Consider the following 19,358-nt stretch of genomic DNA (forward strand, 5'->3'; position numbering starts at 1 on the left):
CGGTTGTTTCTTATAGTTTCAGAATCTCCTGTTACTGTTTTATGCTTCACACCTGAGTGTTTTCAGCTGAAGCTCAGAGACTGCAGAGAGGAGCTCAGGTGTGATCCTAAGGGTGAATAAATACGTGAATAACAAGATTCAGACCAAAAACACCCCCCCCCCCCCCCCCCCCCCACCCCAAAAAAAAAAAGTCAGACGACTCTTTGCAGACTTGAGACGTTTTGTTTTGTTTATTGTGCAGTTATATCTTTGTGCCAGAAGGTGCTAACATGGAGTTAAAGTCTAAACTACCAGAACCTGTCTGTTGTTTCATGAGAAGGAGAAAATCTGCCTTCCAGTCCAGTCTTCACAGGTAAACGTGCTCCATGAGCCGGGCTCCCTCCGGGTCCGGGGTCACGATTCTGGTCCCGCTCTGACTCAGCAGGACGGACAGGATGGCCCGGCTCAGGTCGTCCCGCTCCAGCTCGGAGCACAGAGACACCACGTGGGTCCACACGTCCACCGAAGAGCCGACATCCCCCACGATCACTTCCTCTAAAGCCCCTGAGAAGACCAGCAGCACATGTATGTGTCCCAGAATTTTCTGTCCAAGCATCACGTCACAGGTGCTTTTATCCAAACAGACTGATAACAAGTCTTATTTCATTGGCTGTTTTTAACAGCAAGCATCTGTCAGGGGACTCAGTAAAACCATTTCTCATCTTTCTTTCTCAACTTTAAAATAAAATGTAAAAACCCAAACAGTTCTCAGTTTGGGGCAGTCACTGTGTTACCTGTAGTAGGTGGCATGAGGCCACGCCCCCCCAGAAACTAAAGCCACATATGATGAGTTTACACATCTGAAATAATGACCATCCGAGCCACAACAGTGGGCAGCTTTGGGTGAAGTGTGGGGCTGTGTGGGCACAGCATCTCACCCAAATACATGTGGACGAATCGCCTGAAAGCACAGATCAGCTCTGGCTGATTCCTGACTTTATTTTTTATAAATAAACAGAACAGCTCATCGTTCCTCTACCAGGACATTATAGACACTGCATGTTAGCCTGCACAGCTGCAGAGGGAACAGCGTCTGTGTAGGTCACTGTGGATTATCCTCTGCAGTGATCATACACCAATGAGCCTGCGTACATTTTGAATAAACATATAATACAGGAGGTAATGTGCAATAACACTTTAATGTTTCACAGGCTGCTGTCTTTACTTGTTAGAACTGTTTTGTAGTAGAGACGAGTCCAGAGTCCAGATGTCCCAGTTTTAGCACGTGTGTGTCACCGCTCACGTGTGAATCTAACACTCGTGGATGACTTCGTTGCAACACTTCTATAAGGAAGTGACCCGACGGGTGCCCGCTGTCTGCTCCACCCACCTCGCCCTCGGCTCACGAAGCTGTCCAGGAGCTGCAGCGCTACGGGCCGCCGCTGAGGGTCCGCCAGCAGAGCGGCACAAGCCCCGCCCACAGACAAGATGGCAGCACTGTCCTGCAGAGGCTCCGTCAGCAGCTGGAGGAGAGAGAGGCTGGGCGAGCGACACAGGACCCACATGCTGTCCTCTGAGAGAGAGAGAGAGAGAGAGAGCTGAAGCTGTTTTACTAATGCAGAAACCCTCGAACTGCACATGCTCAGTGAGACTGAAGCTCTCTGATGCTCATATTCTGATGCTTTACAGTTTATTATGATTAAACCATAATTATTTTGTGACGTTGCTCCTTCCACCTTTTCACACTTTCTGTGTGTGTTCGCACAGAGGTGGGAAGTCACTGAGTACAAATACTTAGTTACTGTTACTGTACTTAACGTCACATTTACCTAACTGATTTGAGTACATTTGTTAGAATCAAAATAGACTGAAATAAAGTTCTTTTTTTCCCATCTTCTAATATTATTTTATTACACTAATATAACACAAGGCTCAGTTAGCTTTGTGTACAAACAGCTTCCTGCAGAGCTGGTACTTTGTTCCTTAAGTGAAGAAGGGAGGCTGATGCCAACTCCCACCTCCTCGACCTTTAGGACATGGATGAGGAGGAGGATGACTCCACCTTCCCTGCCCAGCAGTGTAGGCCGCCAAGTGCCTATACGAGGTCTGCAAACGGGCTGCTACAAAGCTGGGTACCTCATGGCCAGCTGCCCAGGATGCAGAACGTGACCTGTTTGATGGCAGGAGGCTCCCACCAGCCTGGTCACCAAAGCAGCTTCTGCATGACAGTAATGACCTGCTGTTGGTCAAGCCCTTTACAAGCAAGCATCCAACCAAGCGCTGCTCTGAGCTCGAGGTCCAAGGGATGGGTGAGCTGGGGCTGCCCGAACCCCCGGCTGTGGAGCCTTCAGTGCTTCATCACCTTCACCCTAACCGAAGGGCGATCAGCTTCCTCCTGCATTTCTTTGCCCAGTGAGATAGATCGCCTCACTGCATCTATTTTTAAAGGGTGTACAAATATGCTGCACAGTCAGTGTGCTCTCTGGATGCAGACACACTGCTGTCGGTATATCAGGCACTCGTCAGCTGGACTCGGGGTCCCCAAAGCCAGCCATGAAATCTGTGTGGTCAATGATGTCATCCTTCGCTCCTCCAGGGGAGCTGTCCTAGGGTGTGGGTGTGTAATGGGTCTATGACGGAGGTCATAGATGCAGCCTATGACCCGCGACCAAGGGTCTCTTTGGCCCAGCCCTGGAGACAATGAGAGAGACGAGCACTCGCATTCTGTGTCACCCTCTCCTCCCCCACAGATCTTTTATCTTATTAAGAAAAATGACCCAAAACGAGACCCTAACGTTAGCCTGGAGCAGAAATGTCCTCGCTACACTGGTTTAACACCAAAACTGGTCCTCACAGAGACACTTCCACACACACAGACCTGCTGTGAGGTCCTCGCAGTGCTTCAGGAACTCGGCAGCACTGTGGATCAGCCCTCTCCTGCACATGCTCAGTGCGGCCTTCCTGTGCAGCCTGCAGGCCTCATAGATAATGGTGGCCAACGTCAGACACAGGTCAGCCACGCCGGGGTTCTCCTGAGCATGCTCAGTCAGGATGTCGCCCAGCTCCTCAGTGAAGGTCAGCCTGAGAGCAGAGAGAGTGTAAAGAAGGAGAAGCAGGGAAAGTGATGAAACTGACATGAAACTGACTTCTTATGGGTGACGGCGTAGCCGACGAGCTGCAGGGCACCGCTCTGGAGGGCACAGGAGACGCCCTGGAGGGAGAGCGGAGCCGACAGCTCGCCGTCGGCTCCGGCAGTGAACAGCAGCGCCCAGAAGAAGAGAAACGATGGGGAGAGCGAGCCCGGGAGGACCTCCACACCTGAAAGAAGACAGAGGTCGTCACACACAGCAGTGCCTTCATGAAGCACCACCAGCTGCAGTTCCTCTAACGTCCACCAGAAGCTCCAGCAGTGGGTGGGTGTCCATAGACCAACTTATTTACCTGACAGGTTTATAAGACGATGACTTCCCACCTCAGCTGCACTCACAGGGGTGTCCCTGCCTTTTGTGGTCAGATTGAGTCTCTGGGATTGTTTCAGTGCTTTGGGTCAGACTAATTTCATCTTTGCTTGAAATCAACATAATCAGAGCCCTGATAACTGTACAGGTGCTGTTCCCACCTTTGAACATCTCCATGGTGTCGATGTTCCTCAGGACTCCTCGAGGAGCTCTGGCGGCGATTAGAGCGGCGTCCTCGTACTGAGCCAACTCAAACAGCTCGAGAAACCTGCGGACAAAGGAGAAGGAGGAGATGGGCACTCGTCACACACACACACAAAAACTCATCAGAAGGTTTTTGTGGACGCAGCACCTGTCCAGGTAATCTGACACAAGTTCATCAGCTCCGGTCGGCTCCTGGTCCTCAAACAGCTGCTTGATGCTGCAGATGTCCTCGTCCGTCCCTGCAGGACAGAAACGCCATCTTTACAGCCACAGTCTGTCCACACTCATGTGTCAGGACAGGTAAAAGTTACCTGGTCCTCTCAACGTCTTAAAATAATTTAAACGCAGCCTCAGATGAACAATAGCACGTGACAGCGTGACATTATCTGCTTCCACAGGGGAGCGGGTCTGCATCGCTCAGGCGTGTGAACACAAAGGAGGAAACATCAGGATCTTAAAGACGAGTTAGAAGGTCATCTCCAATCTGAAGTCCAGTATTATGGTGCCAGTGAGCGTCACGGCAAATTAACCCCGAGAGCTCTCTCAGACTCTGCAGGCCTCAGTCAGCATGTTAGGGTTAAAGGTCACGATCAGAAACAGACTGACCAAACTACAAACACATGAAGGAAACCAAATGCGGCGTGAAGCCGTCTCACAGATAAAGCTCGGACCAAACTGATCATCAGCAGGACAAAGATCTGAGCACAGCTGCAAGTCTGCAACAGCACGTCTGCATGGAGCTGAAGCAACGCTGTAGAGAAGAGCGAAAACTGCTCCACGGTGATGTGAGAGACCGATGATGTCACATAGAAACCATCACTGGATTGCTTCTGGAGGAGGAGCTACAAGCTGCTGGATCAGGGGGCGGAGTCGGTTTGCTTTAGTTTCTGTCAAATAAATACTGACGTGATGTCATATGTCACATGATTTTGTTCTTCTGAGGCTGCATTCATCAAATTTTAAGACCTGATGATTTTGATCTTTACATGTTGTTGGAATTGATATTTCTTATATTGTCATTTGTGCTCAAATATATAGATATAGAATCATTGCCTTCATGTGTCCATATATGGCTACCATTACGAAGAAAAAGCCAGACAGTCAGAGGATTTATCTTCTAACATTTCCTTTATCTGTGTCTGTGCTGACAAAATGTGCTTTCTTTATTCAGAGTGCAGCTTAGTCCAGAGATGTGTTACACATTTGGAAAGCAACATGTTCTGTTTCTTTTAAAGTCCAAGACTTCACACCTTTAAATGTTCGTCTGAGATATGACTTATTACAAGTTCCTGTTTTTATAGTTTAGCAAAACGCTTATTTCTGCTTTTCTGCATACCTCATACACACAGTTTAAGTTCACTGAAAGGTCGTATGTCTATGTATAGTATAGACACACACACACACACACACACACACACACACACACACACACGTAATTGCATATTCATGAATGATTGCTTGCTGACAATAAAAAGGGCTGTAGCGAAGGAATCAGTTGGAGTTGCTTGGAGAGGCGAGTGACAACACTGCTCTCCAACGCTCCCCATGCAAGTGAAAAGTCCACTAGTGTCTGTGTGGTTGCTTTCAGTAACAGGTTCTGTTTACCAGCAGGATTGACTTAAACCCAACACATGTCCTGATATGTAAAACTACGGAGCCCCGCAGGGGACATGGGAGAAAAAAAAATAAAAATAACACGGACTTTTGCGAGATCTCGCAAAAACTTTTGCAACATCTCGCAAAAGTTTTAGCCGCATTCTTCGGAGGCCGCCAGCTCGAAGCTGACCGGGAGATCGAGGCACGATGTGCCGGGAAAGCGGTGTTCCTCCCGGCTGGAGTAGGTCTCGACCTCCTGTTAGCTTCGAGCTAGTGGGTGTCAGATCTCCGAAAACGTCGGAGCACTTTTGCAAATATGTGATGTCTTGTAAACCGAGCAGGTATCTGACGTTTACACAACTACATTCACGCCTCAAAATATATAAGTGTATTTTGTGACCCAGAAAGAGTAATATTACAACTAAATAGCTGCCGCCATTGTTGGAATTCAACTTTTGGGAGATCTCGCAAAAGTCCGTCTTCATTTTTTTTCTCCCATGTCCCCTGCGGGGCTGCGCATAAAACCTTAGAAGTGACAGGAATGTTGTTCCTCAGCAAAAAATTCAACATTTTTAGGATCTACTTAAAATAAATTGGAAAAAACAATTATACAAGTAAGAAAAGACGTAAAATATGTTTTAATTAAAATCTATATCCTTTTTTTAATATTGAGGTAAATATCTCACCATTGTGGAAGTGTTTGGTGACGTGAAGCAGCACAGAGAAATTATTCATTGATGTTTTACCACATTCATTCTGGAGGTACGCAGTGATCACTGACACTGAACCCAAAACTCTGCTGACTGCAGCAGCGTCTCACCGTCTGCCTCCCTGATGTTCTCCAGAGTGGAACCCACGAGTTCCCCCAGAGGCGCCGGCTGACCCTCCTCCTCCCAGCTGCTCAGACAGTCCCACACGCTCCTCAGACGTTTGTATCTAGAGACAGAAAGGTGATCGTGGTCTTCAGCGGCTGAGCCTCAAATCCAAACCACACTTGGTAAACTCAAACCTGCAGTGACTGCTTTGGTCCACTTGGGGGCAGCAGACACATCACCTTTAACTTTGTGGTGCTCTGTATCAGCTGTTAGGAGCATCATCAGGGGTCAGACGCAGGTTTTGCATGTGGAAACAGTGGAGTACTTAAATACTGTGCAGATACAGTTCATGAGAATGAGATTCATCCTCGTGTCATTTATAATCTGCAGGTTCACATCAGGTTGCTCGTTTTGTCAGTTTTGGTTGGTTCACCTTAAATATTAAGATGCTCTGATCATCTCTCTTTAACTTCCCTGCAGCTTTTGTTACCTAATATTTCCGCTCCTCGTCTGACTGCTTATAATTCGGATGCGTTTGTTTCTGTGAGCGTCAGTGTGATGAGATCCAGTCTGAATAAACTGCGACACGTAGCGCTGGTACCTGATGTTGGATCTGATTCTCAGAATTCACTGGAGCAAAGTTACAAAAGTGCATTCTGGGTAAACTTTAAAGGCTGATATCAGCCTGTGGGAAGGATGTTAGAACATATGCAAGGGTTCATTGGTTATCAGGCTGACCTCTGACCCCGACTCCCTCTGGTCTGATTCTGAGGTCGTTCTTTCTCCAGGTTGGGTTCAGTTTGTAAGGACTCGTTCTGACTCTGAATACTTTGCTTCTGTCAAACTGTTCTTTGGTGCAGACGATGTTCAGGATGTTGTTCTGTGAGATCAGCATTAAAACAGAGCCGGAGCCCAAAATCAGGTTTGTTTTTATTAAATCTGATTTCATGCTGACTTTCTGTCTAAAAGCTTTGTTTCCTGCTTTCATTATTTTCAATAATCTGTTTCCTGTTGGTGTCAAACATATTTCCTCATCTGCTCCTGCAGGAGTCTGCAGAGGTGCTCAGGAGGAAGCGATTCCCTAACCTTTCAAAATAAAAGGCACCTTTTTATCAAACTGAAATTATGTTTTTTTTCCTTTTAGGCATCTGGTGAAGGAGGAGCTTTACTGCATGACTACATCTTTGTGTTACTGACTTCAGGTGAAAGGTCCTTAATCCTTTAAGTAAAAATTCTAAAATATTCTGCACTCGTCCAGCATGAAGTCTTACTGATGACCTGCATATGTACAGAACTGTATGACTTCCTGTGAGTTTCTGCTCTTACAGGACTGTCAGGTGGTTGTTCTCGGCACTCAGCTCGTCTCTGCGGCGTTTGGCGGCCTGCAGCTCGGCGTCCAACTTAGTTTTGACCTCCAGAGGAACACAGTGACTCTTTCTGTCCAGCAGAGCGTCTCTCTGCGCCTCCATGTCCTTCAGGTACCCGTCCAGAGCCTCGGGATCCTCAGACTCAGCCACTGTCAGACCTGCGAGATGACACCAGTGTGGAGATCAACCCTGGAGGACCTGACAGAATATTTAGCAGCTATGAATGACAGATCTGTGGGATCTAACAGGAGACCCACCACAGAGGGGTGTGTTGTGTTTTTGGAGGTGCTGAGATCCTCGGGCAGCACTGCTTTAAAAGCAGATCTGATCCTGAGGTGGAAACCACTGCACGGGCTGAGGCACACATCTGAAAACCCCTGGCATCGAACACAGATCATCTCTGCATCCACACATGGATCCAGAAACACTGCCGCTGGGCCTGAGCTCATTCAGCATGTACGATTAAGGCCCAGCTAATATGTTGTTGTGTACGCTGCACTTTGAGCTTACTGAGACAAGACAAACCACTGTGAATGATCACATTATAAACACTAAACCGCTCCTGAAACAGGGAACTGCTCTTCATCCCAGCTCCAGGCAGGCGTTGCCGATTTGCAACAGTTAAAAACTAACAACCTGATTACCCCACATACATATTTTATGAGGTTTTTTTACTCAGAAGTACCACTGCAGGACTTGGTTGTGCATTAGCAACAAAACGTTTAATTTGAGCCTGAGAGGGTTAAATGTGGCATCCCCCAAGGATCCATTACAGGTCCTTTCCCGTTTTCATTAAACAGGTCAGCAGCTCCGTCTTTCAGGAACAGTGTCAGTGTTATAGTAGTGGGTTATAGCCACCTGCCACACATATCAGGAACTCTTTGACTGTGTGGAGGAAATCCTGAATGAGAAAACTTTATCTGAACCACCGAGCTCTACAAATACCCGAACTATATGTTCAACCCACATCTTTGAAATGTAGCTGAGAATTTGAGTTTTTGTGTAAAATTCTTTGACTTTTACTTTAATCAGATCAGTGAAGAAAAGCTTTCACCAACTGAAACGTTGTAAGGTAAAAGTCAGTTTGGTCTCTAAAGGTCCACGTCTTCATCAGCTCTCAGCTGGACCTCACTGTAAGTATCCTGGCAGCCTCATTCTGTTACAACACAGGTGGAGAGACTGACAGCAGAGTTTGCAGAAACTTCAATTATCCAATAACCTCAGTTAAAGGTGACAGCATGTCCATGTCCACACCCCTCATATGTAAACAATGACCAAAAAGCCGAGACAACAGCAAAACGTCTGTACTGCTAATCCATAATATTCCATCACTCTGTAACATAATACACATCAATTAACTTCATATTTACTTGCAGGACACTAAAGCTCAGCTATTATTATATTTATTCATTTGAATCTTTTTTTATTTGAAGGTTTTTATCATTTTGTTCTAGTATTTTATATTCTTTTAACATTTTGTTGCAGTTGTGTATTTTTGCTTCACTTTTCACTTTAATCATGTCCTTCGTATTTGTGTCTTTGGAGATGTGACATGCTAACATCCCCTCACAGGCTTTGAGGACCCTGCTTTAACTCATCTGTCTGAGGGTGTACCAGGTATCCATGTGCTCTGCTCTTTAGAAGTTTTCTCTCTCTCGATCTCCTCCTGAAGTTCTGCTGTTTCCCTCTGAAGGGTGGAGATCCTGCAAAGAGACAAAAAGCAGCAAAACAAAGGAAATGGAAAAATATCGACTAATAATTGTTTTTTTTTCCAGACAGTGTATTTTCTCACCTTCATCTCTGATAATGGTGACTTTTATTTACACATAATTCCCTGGAGGAAAGTTAATGTAGTCTACATACAGTAAGTCTTATTTACACAGACAGCAGTCACTCACCTCTCCCTCAGGTGGGCGGCTTGGCGCTCACAGGTAAGCAGTGATTTCAGGCGTGACTCCGAGGCTGCCACGGTTAGCCGTGCTGCCCTGGCTTCCTCCTCCCTCCTCTGCAGCTCTCTGATGGTGCTGTCATACTCCGACTTTACGGCCAACAGAAGCCTTTTATAGGCTGTTGCTCGTCCAATCACCTAACAGAACCAAGGAGGACACAGGAAAAGTTCATTTTCTTTTTTGGTTTAATGTTTCTCATTAATTTGTTTTTTTTTCTCTCTTGTAAATTGTCGAGTTTTTTCTAATAACTTTACATTTTTTGCAAATTCAGTTTGCATGTTTTATTATCAGGTAAATTTGTCACCCCGGGTTTTCGGTCCTCTGTGTCTTCCGATTTATCATTTTATTTTATATTTTTGTAAAAGAAGTAAAATTGTGGATTTTTTTCCCTTAAAAAATGGCAGTGAGGGGTTTATACGAGTACCAGGGTCTTCTCCTTTTACAGAGTTTTTCAGATTTTCTGCTTTCCTCGTAAAGTTGCATTTTTGAAGAAGTAAACCTGTCCAGTTTTCCTTTTAAGTTTTCCGGGTTTTTTTTTTTCATTGTAACACCTTGCTGAAGACGGAGCGGTGGACGGTGTATCGGAGCTCGTCGGGACCCTCCCCGGGACATTGCAGGCACTTCTTCTCGTGCTCCATGAACTCGTATAAAGACTGGATGAAGCTCCGGTCGCTGTCAGTCGTCAGCATGTCGGCTGTGAAACGTGAACTGCGGGACATTTGTGCATCGGACGTTGTTCTTTACGATGATATTTTAGGCTAACTTTCCGTTTAGTTTCCCTTCTTCCCACAATTTCAGGGGAATCCTCGCGTCGCCGTGGTTACCGCGAAAGTGCACCTGGGAAGTGTTGTTTTTAGTAGATGAGTCGACTTTTTCTTTAAATAATCATCCAAATGATCATTAAAGTGTAAAAAAAATCGACATTAGCACTAACAATATACGTGGGAGAAAAAAAGACGCCAGAAAATGACTAAATATAGTGTTTGCGTTGTATTTTGATCAGGCACCAGAACGGCGACCCTAACCCCTGCGAACGCGTGCAGAAAACCCCGTGTCTGGAGAGGAAAGCCCTCTTCTCATGATCCGCCATTAGGAGCAGACCGGTGGTAAGCTCGCGCTCCGTTTTTTGACGGGTTTTTGTTAAAAATCGGCACTTTTAAACTGACGCTTGGGCTCCAGCAGAGACTAAAGTGTCCTGTCTGTCTTCCCGTGCAGGTGGATTGAACGCCAGGATGCAGATTTTCGTGAAAACCCTTACGGGGAAGACTATAACCCTCGAGGTGGGTGACGGGCTGTGATGGAGGGCAGCGGCGTTCACGGGCTGCCGTTAACCCGAGTTTTACTTATTGTGGATCTAGATTAGAGCGGCCGTTTGTACACGTAACTGATCGGTGCTGTGTGTTAACTGCCGCCGTGTGTTTGGAGGCGGAATCAGGCCGTTAAACTGACGCTGTACCGAAGGCTAACGGCTAAGCTATCCAGGGCAGTGTAAACACGTGGAGCGGGCGCAGCAGCTTAGTGCCGTGCTCGTAAACCCCTGATTAGTTGTAGTTAGTTAATAAAAGTGAATGTGTCATTCGTGTTTAAAGAGTTGTAATCTGCATGTGAGTAGAGCTTTGACCGGAAGCGCGTGCTGTCCCGGCTCACCTGTCCTATGCTTCCACAGGTTGAGCCTTCAGACACCATCGAGAATGTCAAGGCCAAGATCCAGGACAAGGAGGGTGAGTGAGCCTGGCTGATTACTTTTACTCTATTACTTTATGCATCAAAGGCCAGGAGGCCTTTTTTATCCTAAAAAAGGTGAATGTGGGAGGCTGAGCTGCAACGAAGCTTCCTGTGTTTACCTGAAAACACGTGATGAGCTTCGTGTTTGTAGAGAAACACAGACTGCTCGAAATAAGAACTCTTCAGAAATCATGTGTGAGCTGTCAGGGGTCGTAGTTCAGACTGTTTATAGACCACAGACTGCAGCAGGAGTCCGTGAGGGAGATGGTCGGTCTTACAGATGCATACTGAGGGATTAGAAAGCATCATTACGGGGGTGTACGGGGCACACTTACAGGAGCATAGGTGTCAAATAACCAGGACGAACTGATGTTTAAATGTGAGTGAAACTTCCTGGAGGACGAACAGAAGTGCAGCTGTGTAGAGACGGTGTGGACAGTGGAAGCAGGGTGGTTGGTGTGATGATTAAAATAATCGTGTCAGGGTTTGAAGCGTTCAGACCGCCGTACTTAAATAAGAGAAATGTGCTCAGCCATCATCTACTCAAGCACCATGAAGCTGACACATGAGCGTCACTGTCAAAATCATTTACAGTCACAGATATGTTCAACAAGCGGGACAGTGATTTAAAACGTGCTGTCACAGGGAGGCGGAGCTTCAACCATACTGCGTTTCTGAGATGTGTGTGTGTGTGTGTGTTTGTTTCTGGAGTCCAGAAACCAAATGTATGCAGCAAAGTACAGGAAGTTCAAGTGCTGATTGATTACTGGGGAAACAGTGATGATCCTGATCAGCTGGTGTTTGCTCTCTGCAGGAATCCCTCCCGATCAGCAGAGGCTGATCTTCGCTGGGAAGCAGCTGGAAGATGGCCGCACGCTCTCCGACTACAACATCCAGAAGGTGAGCCGGGAACGCCGCCCCAGAGAAATGAAGGCTTTTCTGTAAATGTGGACTCCGAGTTCAGTTTGAGATTTAGAGCCAGCGTCATTCAAAGGTCATCTGATGAGCTGTTGCTGTGTTTATTTTACCTCTATTTTGGGTTTAATCGAGTTCCCAGAGCAGGGTTTAGATCAATTCTAGCTGCATTTGGACAGATGTTGGAATAAAAACATCTGGATCAGAACCTCTTTGGAGCAGTTGGTTCATAAATTCAGACCAAAGCTCTGTGGTTCTGAGCTGTAATAACTGGCTCTGCAGTCGGACGTGTCGTTACTGAAGCCTCAGATTCAAACAGTTGGAACTAGAAACAGATTTGTGACGTGAGGTAGCGTTAGCTCACAGCAGGAGGTCCAGACGACAGGAAATCCGGTTTTCATTTAACTTTGGGGGGAAAATCCAGGTCTGGAATTTGTAACTGGGTCAGCTTTGGAGTCTGTCGCCCCCCGGTGGCTTAAATGAGTCCTGCAGGCTTAAACCTCCAGTCTGAATCCTCAGTGGATCCCACACAGGCTCTGCTGCCTTCAGGTTCTCCTGAAGCGTTGGAAAGTCTGTCCTCCTGTCACAGCAGCAGTTTCCACCTTCAGGACTGTGCTCGGGTGTAGCCAAGGAATTTTGCCTTGGCTGCACCCGATTTATGGAATAACCTCCCCATCGCTATACGCGAGTCTGATTCCATCCATTCCTTCAAACCGCGGTTAAAACCCCCACTTATTTAGCCTCGCCTTTTCTACCAGTTAACGCTTGTTGTTAGTTAGCTTAATGCTTCTTATCTTCGGCTTATTCTTAATTACTTAATCTTTTTAAAATTTTTGACTGTTTTATCCTTTACACTTAGTTTTGTGTAAAGGATGTTTTTTGTGTTTTAATGCCATTCAGCCTGCCAGCATGTTTTGGTACCTTGCCATAGCCCTCATCCTTCCCTGTTACTTCATCCTATTCTCTTGCATGTTAAGCACTTTGGTACACCACTGGTTTTTAAATGTGCTGTATAAATAAAGTTTGTTGTTGTTGGACTTTTGTTTGATGAAGGCATGAATTAAAGATGCAGCAACATCAGCTGTGTCTGCACATAAGAGGTTGTGGTTGTCAGGTTCTCCCTGGTTTCCTGTCACCCTGACCCATCTAAGGGGCGGAGTTAAATTCAAGTCTCGAGCGTGTTTTTACGTGTTTGTGTCGTCTGGCGTCCCTCTCACGCCTGTTTGGTGTTTTCAGGAGTCAACTCTGCACTTGGTGCTGAGGCTGCGCGGTGGTGCCAAAAAGAGGAAGAAGAAGTCTTACACCACCCCCAAGAAGAACAAGCACAAGAGGAAGAAGGTCAAGCTCGCCGTGCTCAAATACTACAAGGTAAAAACGCCACCGGAGACGCGCTGGAGTTTTGTGCATTTTTGGTTTCATTAAAACCAACACTTTTCCTCCTTCAGGTGGACGAGAACGGTAAAATCCACCGGCTGAGGCGCGAGTGCCCCGCTGACGAGTGCGGCGCCGGCGTGTTCATGGCGAGCCACTTTGACCGTCACTACTGCGGGAAGTGCTGCCTCACCTACTGCTTCAACAAACCCGAGGACAAGTAGACAGGATGATAAATAAAGAAATGTTTGACTAAAAATGGTGACTGTTTCTGTTAAAGTCGTTTAAACAGGTCATCGCTAATTTCAGATTTGAGCTTTAAGTTGTATTTTCAGTGACGTGAGCTGAGAGGCCTCGGACACGTGCAGCTCATGTGAACAGCAGGATTTACTGATGTCAGCCTGTTCTTCAGAGTTTCAGGTGTTTATTACTTGCAGGTCATCAAAACTAAAGTAGTGGAAAGGCCGTGCTGCACTGGAGTTTGACTTGTTAAAACCTCGTCATGCAAAGAGTCAGGAGTGCTTGAGTCACGTGGATGTGGTGGCACTTTGATACCAACATCACTGTAACACTGCTTTAACTGCTCACAGCTGGAAACGCACCACAGCTGTTCACCACCTGCAGTTGTCACATGACCAGGCTGCTCAGCTGAGTGATCGCCTGCAGAATCAACAAATGACATTTGGAAGCTCACGACAGAAAGTTTAGATAAAACCAAAACTGACTGCAAAATCAGGGTTAATCTGTATTAGTACAATTTTAAGGTTGTGAAACTACAAAAAACTTGAATATTTGAGTAATCCTTTGGTCAAAATTCTAATGCAACAAGTTTCAGTCCCAGGATCATTTTGTCGCTGACATGGAATCAAAAACATTTTTAAAGTTAAAACTTCTAAAATGTTGAAGTATCCATGTCATCCAATGCCAAAATTTAAAACTTGGTGGATCACATGAATCCTGTAGTAAATTTGATTTCCTCTTTATTGGAAATGAACATTTAGAATCTTGACTTGCAGATTTTTAGGTATGTTTTTTAAATAAATCTGAATTACCTGAAAATTGTATTGTTAGTGATATTTATTAGTTAACCTTTGTTTTCCATTAGAAATAAAATATTTTCTCCAATAAAGTTTTTATAACTTCAAATGGGAAGTTACAAAGTTTGAGTTGGTAAAAGCTGAAATGTAATAAGTTACTATTTTAATTCAATTTTGACTAAATCTCTCTGAACATTAGCACACTGACAACGCGGGAAGTAAAATGAGAAAAGTCAATCCGAAATAAAATTCATGACCAAATTTCTTTTGCTTGTAGGAACAAAAACGAGATTAAATGCAGGATTTTCAAAGTAAAAGCTCGGGTGTTGATGGGAAAGAAGCAGAGCGACGCTGTGGCTTTGTGTACTAAAATAAGAGTATTTATTTAAAAATCGGTACATTGGACAGACTGTATATAGAGTTTTCATTTCGTTGGTAAACTCATAAGGCACCATACCAGATGCTGTACAAAACACCAACAGCAGGAAACAAAAAGACTTTTACATATTCAAGATTATTTCTATACTGAGCTTTAATTACAGACACACTAAGGTTACTGCTTAAATAGCTGCTGTACGAACGTTAGCCTCATTCACGCGCAGCCAACATGCACGGCGAACCCACTGCCGCCGACACGAAACCGCTAACAGCGACCGTAGCCTAGCTTAGCACAAACTGTTAGCTTAGCGGCACCGCTGCTAAAACAGCAATTCTTACATTTTAATTTCTACGTGTGTCCGAGAAACCCTATAAACACATCCAGAGTTGATGAGGCGAGGTTCCAGTCTTTGTGCTAAGCTAGGCTAAAAACATCCGGAACCAGTTTCCCAAATATTCCTAATGATTAAAGCAAACTCACCAGCAATAAGCCAATCAGCTCGAAGGGGACCTGTTCTGCTTTCTTACTTTCTGACTCGCATAACGATCAACTTGACTGCATGCAGTTTCATATGATGACATAAACTTATGTAAAAATAATCCATGCTTGTTGAGTCCAAACCTCAACAACGCCCCCCTCTGTGGACTTCCTCTTCCACAGGGGGCGCTCTAGGGTTGGTCCAGAGTCAATGAAATACAAAGTCTTAAATATAAATCAACCCCGATGGCTCACAGTTGCCCTGCAGACGAGCTGCAGTCAAATTTATTACACTGCTATTAAAAAGGAGTGATAAAGCGACCCCTCGGCAGTCTTCCAGAACCTGGCTAATCAGAATAAAGTCAGGCTTTGGGAGGTGGGCCTTAAAAAGGGGCAAATATCCCATAAAACTGGATTACTTTAAAAATAAAATAAGCCAGATTTACAGTTCATCTACGTCAGCAAGAGGTGGAGGAACTCTCGAACATAAGGTACTGCCCCTCTGCTGGCTTCCAGAAGGTGGCCAATCAGAAGACAGTGAGCTGTGTGAGACAAATGAGTACTATTTCAAAGGGTTAATCATACTAAGCCACTCTGAGCAGAATAAGTCCCCTTTCAAAGCGGTTACGTCGCTGAGATTTTCGTGAAGGTCTTCTTCGGGTTTGGCGCCACTTTGTTTTGTTTAGTTTTTTTTAAATTTCATCAGACAGACAGACAAACAGGACGGCAGACGTCTCCGTGCTGACCCCGCGACCTCCCGCCGGCGTCTCCGAGGAGTCGGCCGGACGTCAACACCACTGCAGCATAGTGTTCTGGTTTGAACTCCTCTCACGAGCAGGCACGGCATCTAAAGATAACGTTTATTTACACATTTAAATTCACATGTTATTATAGTACCTTATTCTGCTTATATTCAACTAAGCGTGGAGATGATATCTTAATATGGCAGGAGAACTCAGTCCTGAAGAGAAACAAAGAAAACATTTTCAAACAGGCGGAGGTGGAGGAAGCTCGGCGAGGTGGGTCCTCAAAGGAATAAAAAAAAAATCTCAGTTCATTCATGAGGAATGAAAGCCCCGCCTCCCCCTCCTCGCCCCTCCACAGGAAGTCATCTGTATCTTTTGTTTGGCTTTCACAGAAAGCGTCACTCGGCGCAGAGAGAGGAGGAGGAAGAGGAGGAGACACAGTTCAGCCCTGAGATGGGTCCTTTGCTCTTTTAGCTCCTCCCCTTCATCCCCCTGATGAAGAGGCGGTCTGGGGCGGAGGTTGAGGTGAGTCTGGAGGAGGGTGGGGTCAGATCTTGATGTCCTGGGACTCCACCATCTTGGCGAGCGTCTTCTTCACTCTGAGGATGGTGAGGCGGGAGGCGGGGTTATGAGCCCAGCACTCTGACATCAGCTTCAGCATGGCCCGGAGGCACTGCGGACACAAATACGCCGTTAAAGGACGAACAGGAAGTCACGAGAACACAGCCGCTCTGACACCATCATTGTGACACCCAACTCTCTGCCGCCGGCACGGGGACACTTCCTGTCTGACCGCATCGCCAACGTATTTATCCGCCGCAGTCTCAGTTTGACTGATTACAGTTCAGACACGAGGATGGCAGAAAGAGACCGGCGACAGGTCAGCGGAGGAATACGTTGGTGGTTAGGTCAGATAGGAAGTAGTCCCGGTATTGGCTGCTGTTTTGAATCAAAAGCTCGAACTTTCCCATCGGGCTGGAATAAAACAAACATCCTCGAGAGTCGGGAGAGAGACAAACCAGACAGGAAGTAGTCCGAGCCTCACCTCGTCGCTGTTCCAGCGGTTAGACACCGTCGGCCGCAGGCCCTTAACACACACCACCTCCAGCATGTCCTCATAGGAGGGGTCAGAGGGCACCGTGTCGTAGTACGGCAGCTGGTAGTCCTCCACGATACCTGCACAGGAAACAACACCTGTATTAACGTCAGAGCGGCTGACGCGCCCAACAGCGGCTGACGTTCTTCTTCTGGTGTGTGTGAGTGTGCGTGCGTTTGTTTGTGCGTACCCCCGGTGACGCAGCGTCGGGTCATCTCCCAGACGATGAGTCCGAAGCTGTACATGTCGGCCATGATGTAGGCCTGGAAGTGGTTCTTGTTGAGGCTCTCGTCGAGGACCTCGGGGGCCATGTAGCGTCTCGTCCCCACCCGGGTGCTCAGGGGGATGTCCACTTCGTTCGTGTCACTATGGCAACACAACGAGAGGTTAGGTCAGCTGAGGCCAGAACAGCCTGAGAATGCACCACGGAGTAAACGCGAACCTGTTGAACTTGACGGCGAGGCCGAGGTCGGCGATGCAGCAGGTGCCGTTCTTCTTGATCAGGATGTTCTTGCTCTTCAGGTCGCGGTGGGCGATGGCCGGCTTGCCCTGCGTGCCGTAGATCTCCGTGTGCAGGTGGCAGAGGCCGCAGGCGGCCGAGTAGGCGAGCCGCAGCAGCGCCTGCGTGTCCAGCGTGGTCAGCTTCAGGAAGTCGTACAGCGAGCCGTTCTCGTGGTAGTCGGTGATGAGGAAGAGCTGCGTGAAGGCGCCCGTGCCCTTAATGTCCGCCGCGATGAAGCCTGCAGAGGAGGAAGGTAAAAACATCCACCTGACATTATTTACTTTATATTCGCCTCAGGCGCCCGGAGACCATTTCTTATTGGCCCGTGGTTAGCGCGGTCTCTCTCCTCCGACACTCTGATGAACTTTCATGAAGCTGAAATAATGGTTCAGCTGTTTCTGCTGGGCAGCGGCGCCGTGCATAATCAAAATCGGCGTATCGAGCGCTCTGAGTCCTCGGGCTCGGACGGCATCATAAAGCTGCTCAGAACCCACGACTCGCTTACACACATGACCTGCACCGTAACTTCGTGAGAACGCGGACGTGTTTGGCGCAAGAGCCTACCGAGGATGTTCTCGTGCCTCATCAGGACCGTCTGGTAGATCTCCGTCTCCCTGAACCAGCTGGCTTCCTCTCGGGTGAAGAAGACTTTAACGGCGACCTTCTCTCCCCTCCAGCGGCCCAGCCACACCTCGCCGTACCGCCCCTTTCCGATCTGACGTACCATCTGGATCTGCTTGGCGATGGTCCGCTGCACCTGAGGACGCAGAAAGGAAGTTTCAGAAGGGTGCCCCGAGTTTCCTGGTCGTTAACCTGGTCTGTGACCTTTGACCCGTTTTAAAAACAAAGCTCTGTATGTGTGTGTGTGAGCCTCTTCTTTGACCCTCGAGCGTCCTCCACCGCAGCCAGCGTCGTCGTTTTTATCAATGACAGCGATGACATCACAGGTGGAACAACCTTCACTTGTAATCAAACTGAAACTACCAGATAAAATAAAACTCAAAGAAACAAAAATAAATTCTAATAGACAACAAAGTAAAGTCACTGCTGGTGCTGACTGTTCTTTAAATCAGAGCAGGTGTGTTTGTAGCTCCTACCAGCAGGGGGAGCCCTGAGCCGCTGCCTGAGCTCTGAGACTGATGAATGAGGTCTCTGAGCGACTCGCCCTCCCGGATGAAGACATCGTGCTCCTGGTCCTTATGGTTCTTATGATACCGCTGCCGGTCGCTCTTAAACTTATACCTGCACACACACGCGCGCACACAGACACACACACACACACACGCGCGCACACAGACACACACACACGCACGCACATCTCAGTTTGATTCATCAACAGTTTTACAAAAGGGTCCAAAGTGAGCATAATAAAAATGTCTGTGTGTTTACTACAGGCAAAAGTGAAGAAAATGTAAACAGGAAGCCGTCAGTTTTACTCTGAGAATGACTCCAAAATAAAAGCCTGAGCTAAGGAGCACTTTCTCTTTAACTTGACGTCTTTTTTTTTAGGCTCAAATTTGACATGAAATATTTTCAGTTTTGCTTTCTGCTCACTTTCAGTCACATTATTTACTTTGATTTTACTTGTATTTATTTCACATGTGATTTCCTGATGTTGCTGTTTGTTACTTCATTATTGCCTTGGATGTGTTAGTGTGTGTTGTGTGCTGGTTGGACCATTTAGTGACTGATCATTACGAGCGGTAAGAATTCACTACACCAGCCCACGTCAGGTGATTTAT

The 19,358-nt window shown here is 46.7% G+C and overlaps 3 protein-coding genes across 11 annotated transcripts in view; 1 reads left to right on the top strand and 2 right to left on the bottom strand.

The window, feature by feature from the left end:
• Positions 1-202: 202 nt before the first annotated feature.
• Positions 203-10,311, bottom strand: LOC146375410 (clathrin heavy chain linker domain-containing protein 1-like). 2 transcript variants are annotated; one of them, XM_084949515.1, is made up of 11 exons: positions 9,920-10,311; positions 9,318-9,505; positions 9,034-9,122; positions 7,379-7,577; positions 6,058-6,173; positions 3,790-3,880; positions 3,599-3,705; positions 3,126-3,297; positions 2,858-3,060; positions 1,370-1,552; positions 203-543 (listed from the first exon to the last, which is right to left on the bottom strand). In XM_084949515.1, the coding sequence occupies exons 1-11, from the start codon at positions 10,085-10,087 to the stop codon at positions 347-349; spliced, it is 1,713 nt and encodes a 570-aa protein (XP_084805641.1). In that variant the 5' UTR covers positions 10,088-10,311; the 3' UTR covers positions 203-346. The 2 variants fall into 2 exon arrangements, with proteins under 2 accessions (XP_084805641.1, XP_084805642.1); XM_084949516.1 differs by lacking the exon at positions 1,370-1,552.
• A 95-nt stretch (positions 10,312-10,406) lies between these two features.
• On the top strand, positions 10,407-13,638 carry rps27a (ribosomal protein S27a). Its single transcript, XM_084949526.1, has 6 exons — positions 10,407-10,474; positions 10,584-10,648; positions 11,035-11,089; positions 11,908-11,993; positions 13,245-13,376; positions 13,454-13,638. Exons 2-6 carry the CDS (start codon positions 10,601-10,603, stop codon positions 13,601-13,603), a joined length of 471 nt encoding a protein of 156 aa, XP_084805652.1. The 5' UTR covers positions 10,407-10,474; positions 10,584-10,600; the 3' UTR covers positions 13,604-13,638.
• A 1,136-nt stretch (positions 13,639-14,774) lies between these two features.
• LOC146375412 (bone morphogenetic protein receptor type-1A-like) overlaps positions 14,775-19,358 on the bottom strand; it is a 40,937-nt gene continuing 36,353 nt past the window's right edge. For all 8 annotated transcript variants that reach the window (XM_084949517.1, XM_084949525.1, XM_084949519.1 and 5 more), the window contains 6 exons: positions 18,714-18,858; positions 18,181-18,373; positions 17,557-17,854; positions 17,305-17,480; positions 17,064-17,194; positions 14,775-16,691 (listed from right to left, as the gene is read on the bottom strand). In XM_084949517.1, coding sequence (XP_084805643.1) covers positions 16,566-16,691; positions 17,064-17,194; positions 17,305-17,480; positions 17,557-17,854; positions 18,181-18,373; positions 18,714-18,858 — 1,069 coding nt within the window. In that variant the 3' untranslated portion in view covers positions 14,775-16,565. The remainder of the gene's footprint in view (positions 16,692-17,063; positions 17,195-17,304; positions 17,481-17,556; positions 17,855-18,180; positions 18,374-18,713; positions 18,859-19,358) is intronic.

The sequence above is a fragment of the Perissodus microlepis genome, chromosome 13 (genome assembly GCF_051167445.1).
Source record: "Perissodus microlepis isolate ML-2025 ecotype Zambia chromosome 13, ASM5116744v1, whole genome shotgun sequence".
NCBI classification, from domain to species: domain Eukaryota; kingdom Metazoa; phylum Chordata; class Actinopteri; order Cichliformes; family Cichlidae; genus Perissodus; species Perissodus microlepis.

Bases quoted from the DNA above. Each gene is read 5' to 3' on its own strand.
- LOC146375410 (XM_084949515.1), bottom strand. From the start codon at position 10,087: ATGTCCCGCAGTTCACGTTTCACAGCCGACATGCTGACGACTGACAGC. The intron at 3,881-6,057 runs GTGAGACGCTGC...TCTGTCCTGCAG, and splicing joins GAACATCAGGGAGGCAGACG to GGACGGACGAGGACATCTGC. The intron at 3,298-3,598 runs GTGGGAACAGCA...GTCTTCTTTCAG, and splicing joins CACCATGGAGATGTTCAAAG to GTGTGGAGGTCCTCCCGGGC.
- rps27a (XM_084949526.1), top strand. From the start codon at position 10,601: ATGCAGATTTTCGTGAAAACCCTTACGGGGAAGACTATAACCCTCGAG. The intron at 11,090-11,907 runs GTGAGTGAGCCT...TGCTCTCTGCAG, and splicing joins CAAGATCCAGGACAAGGAGG to GAATCCCTCCCGATCAGCAG. The intron at 13,377-13,453 runs GTAAAAACGCCA...TTCCTCCTTCAG, and splicing joins CCGTGCTCAAATACTACAAG to GTGGACGAGAACGGTAAAAT.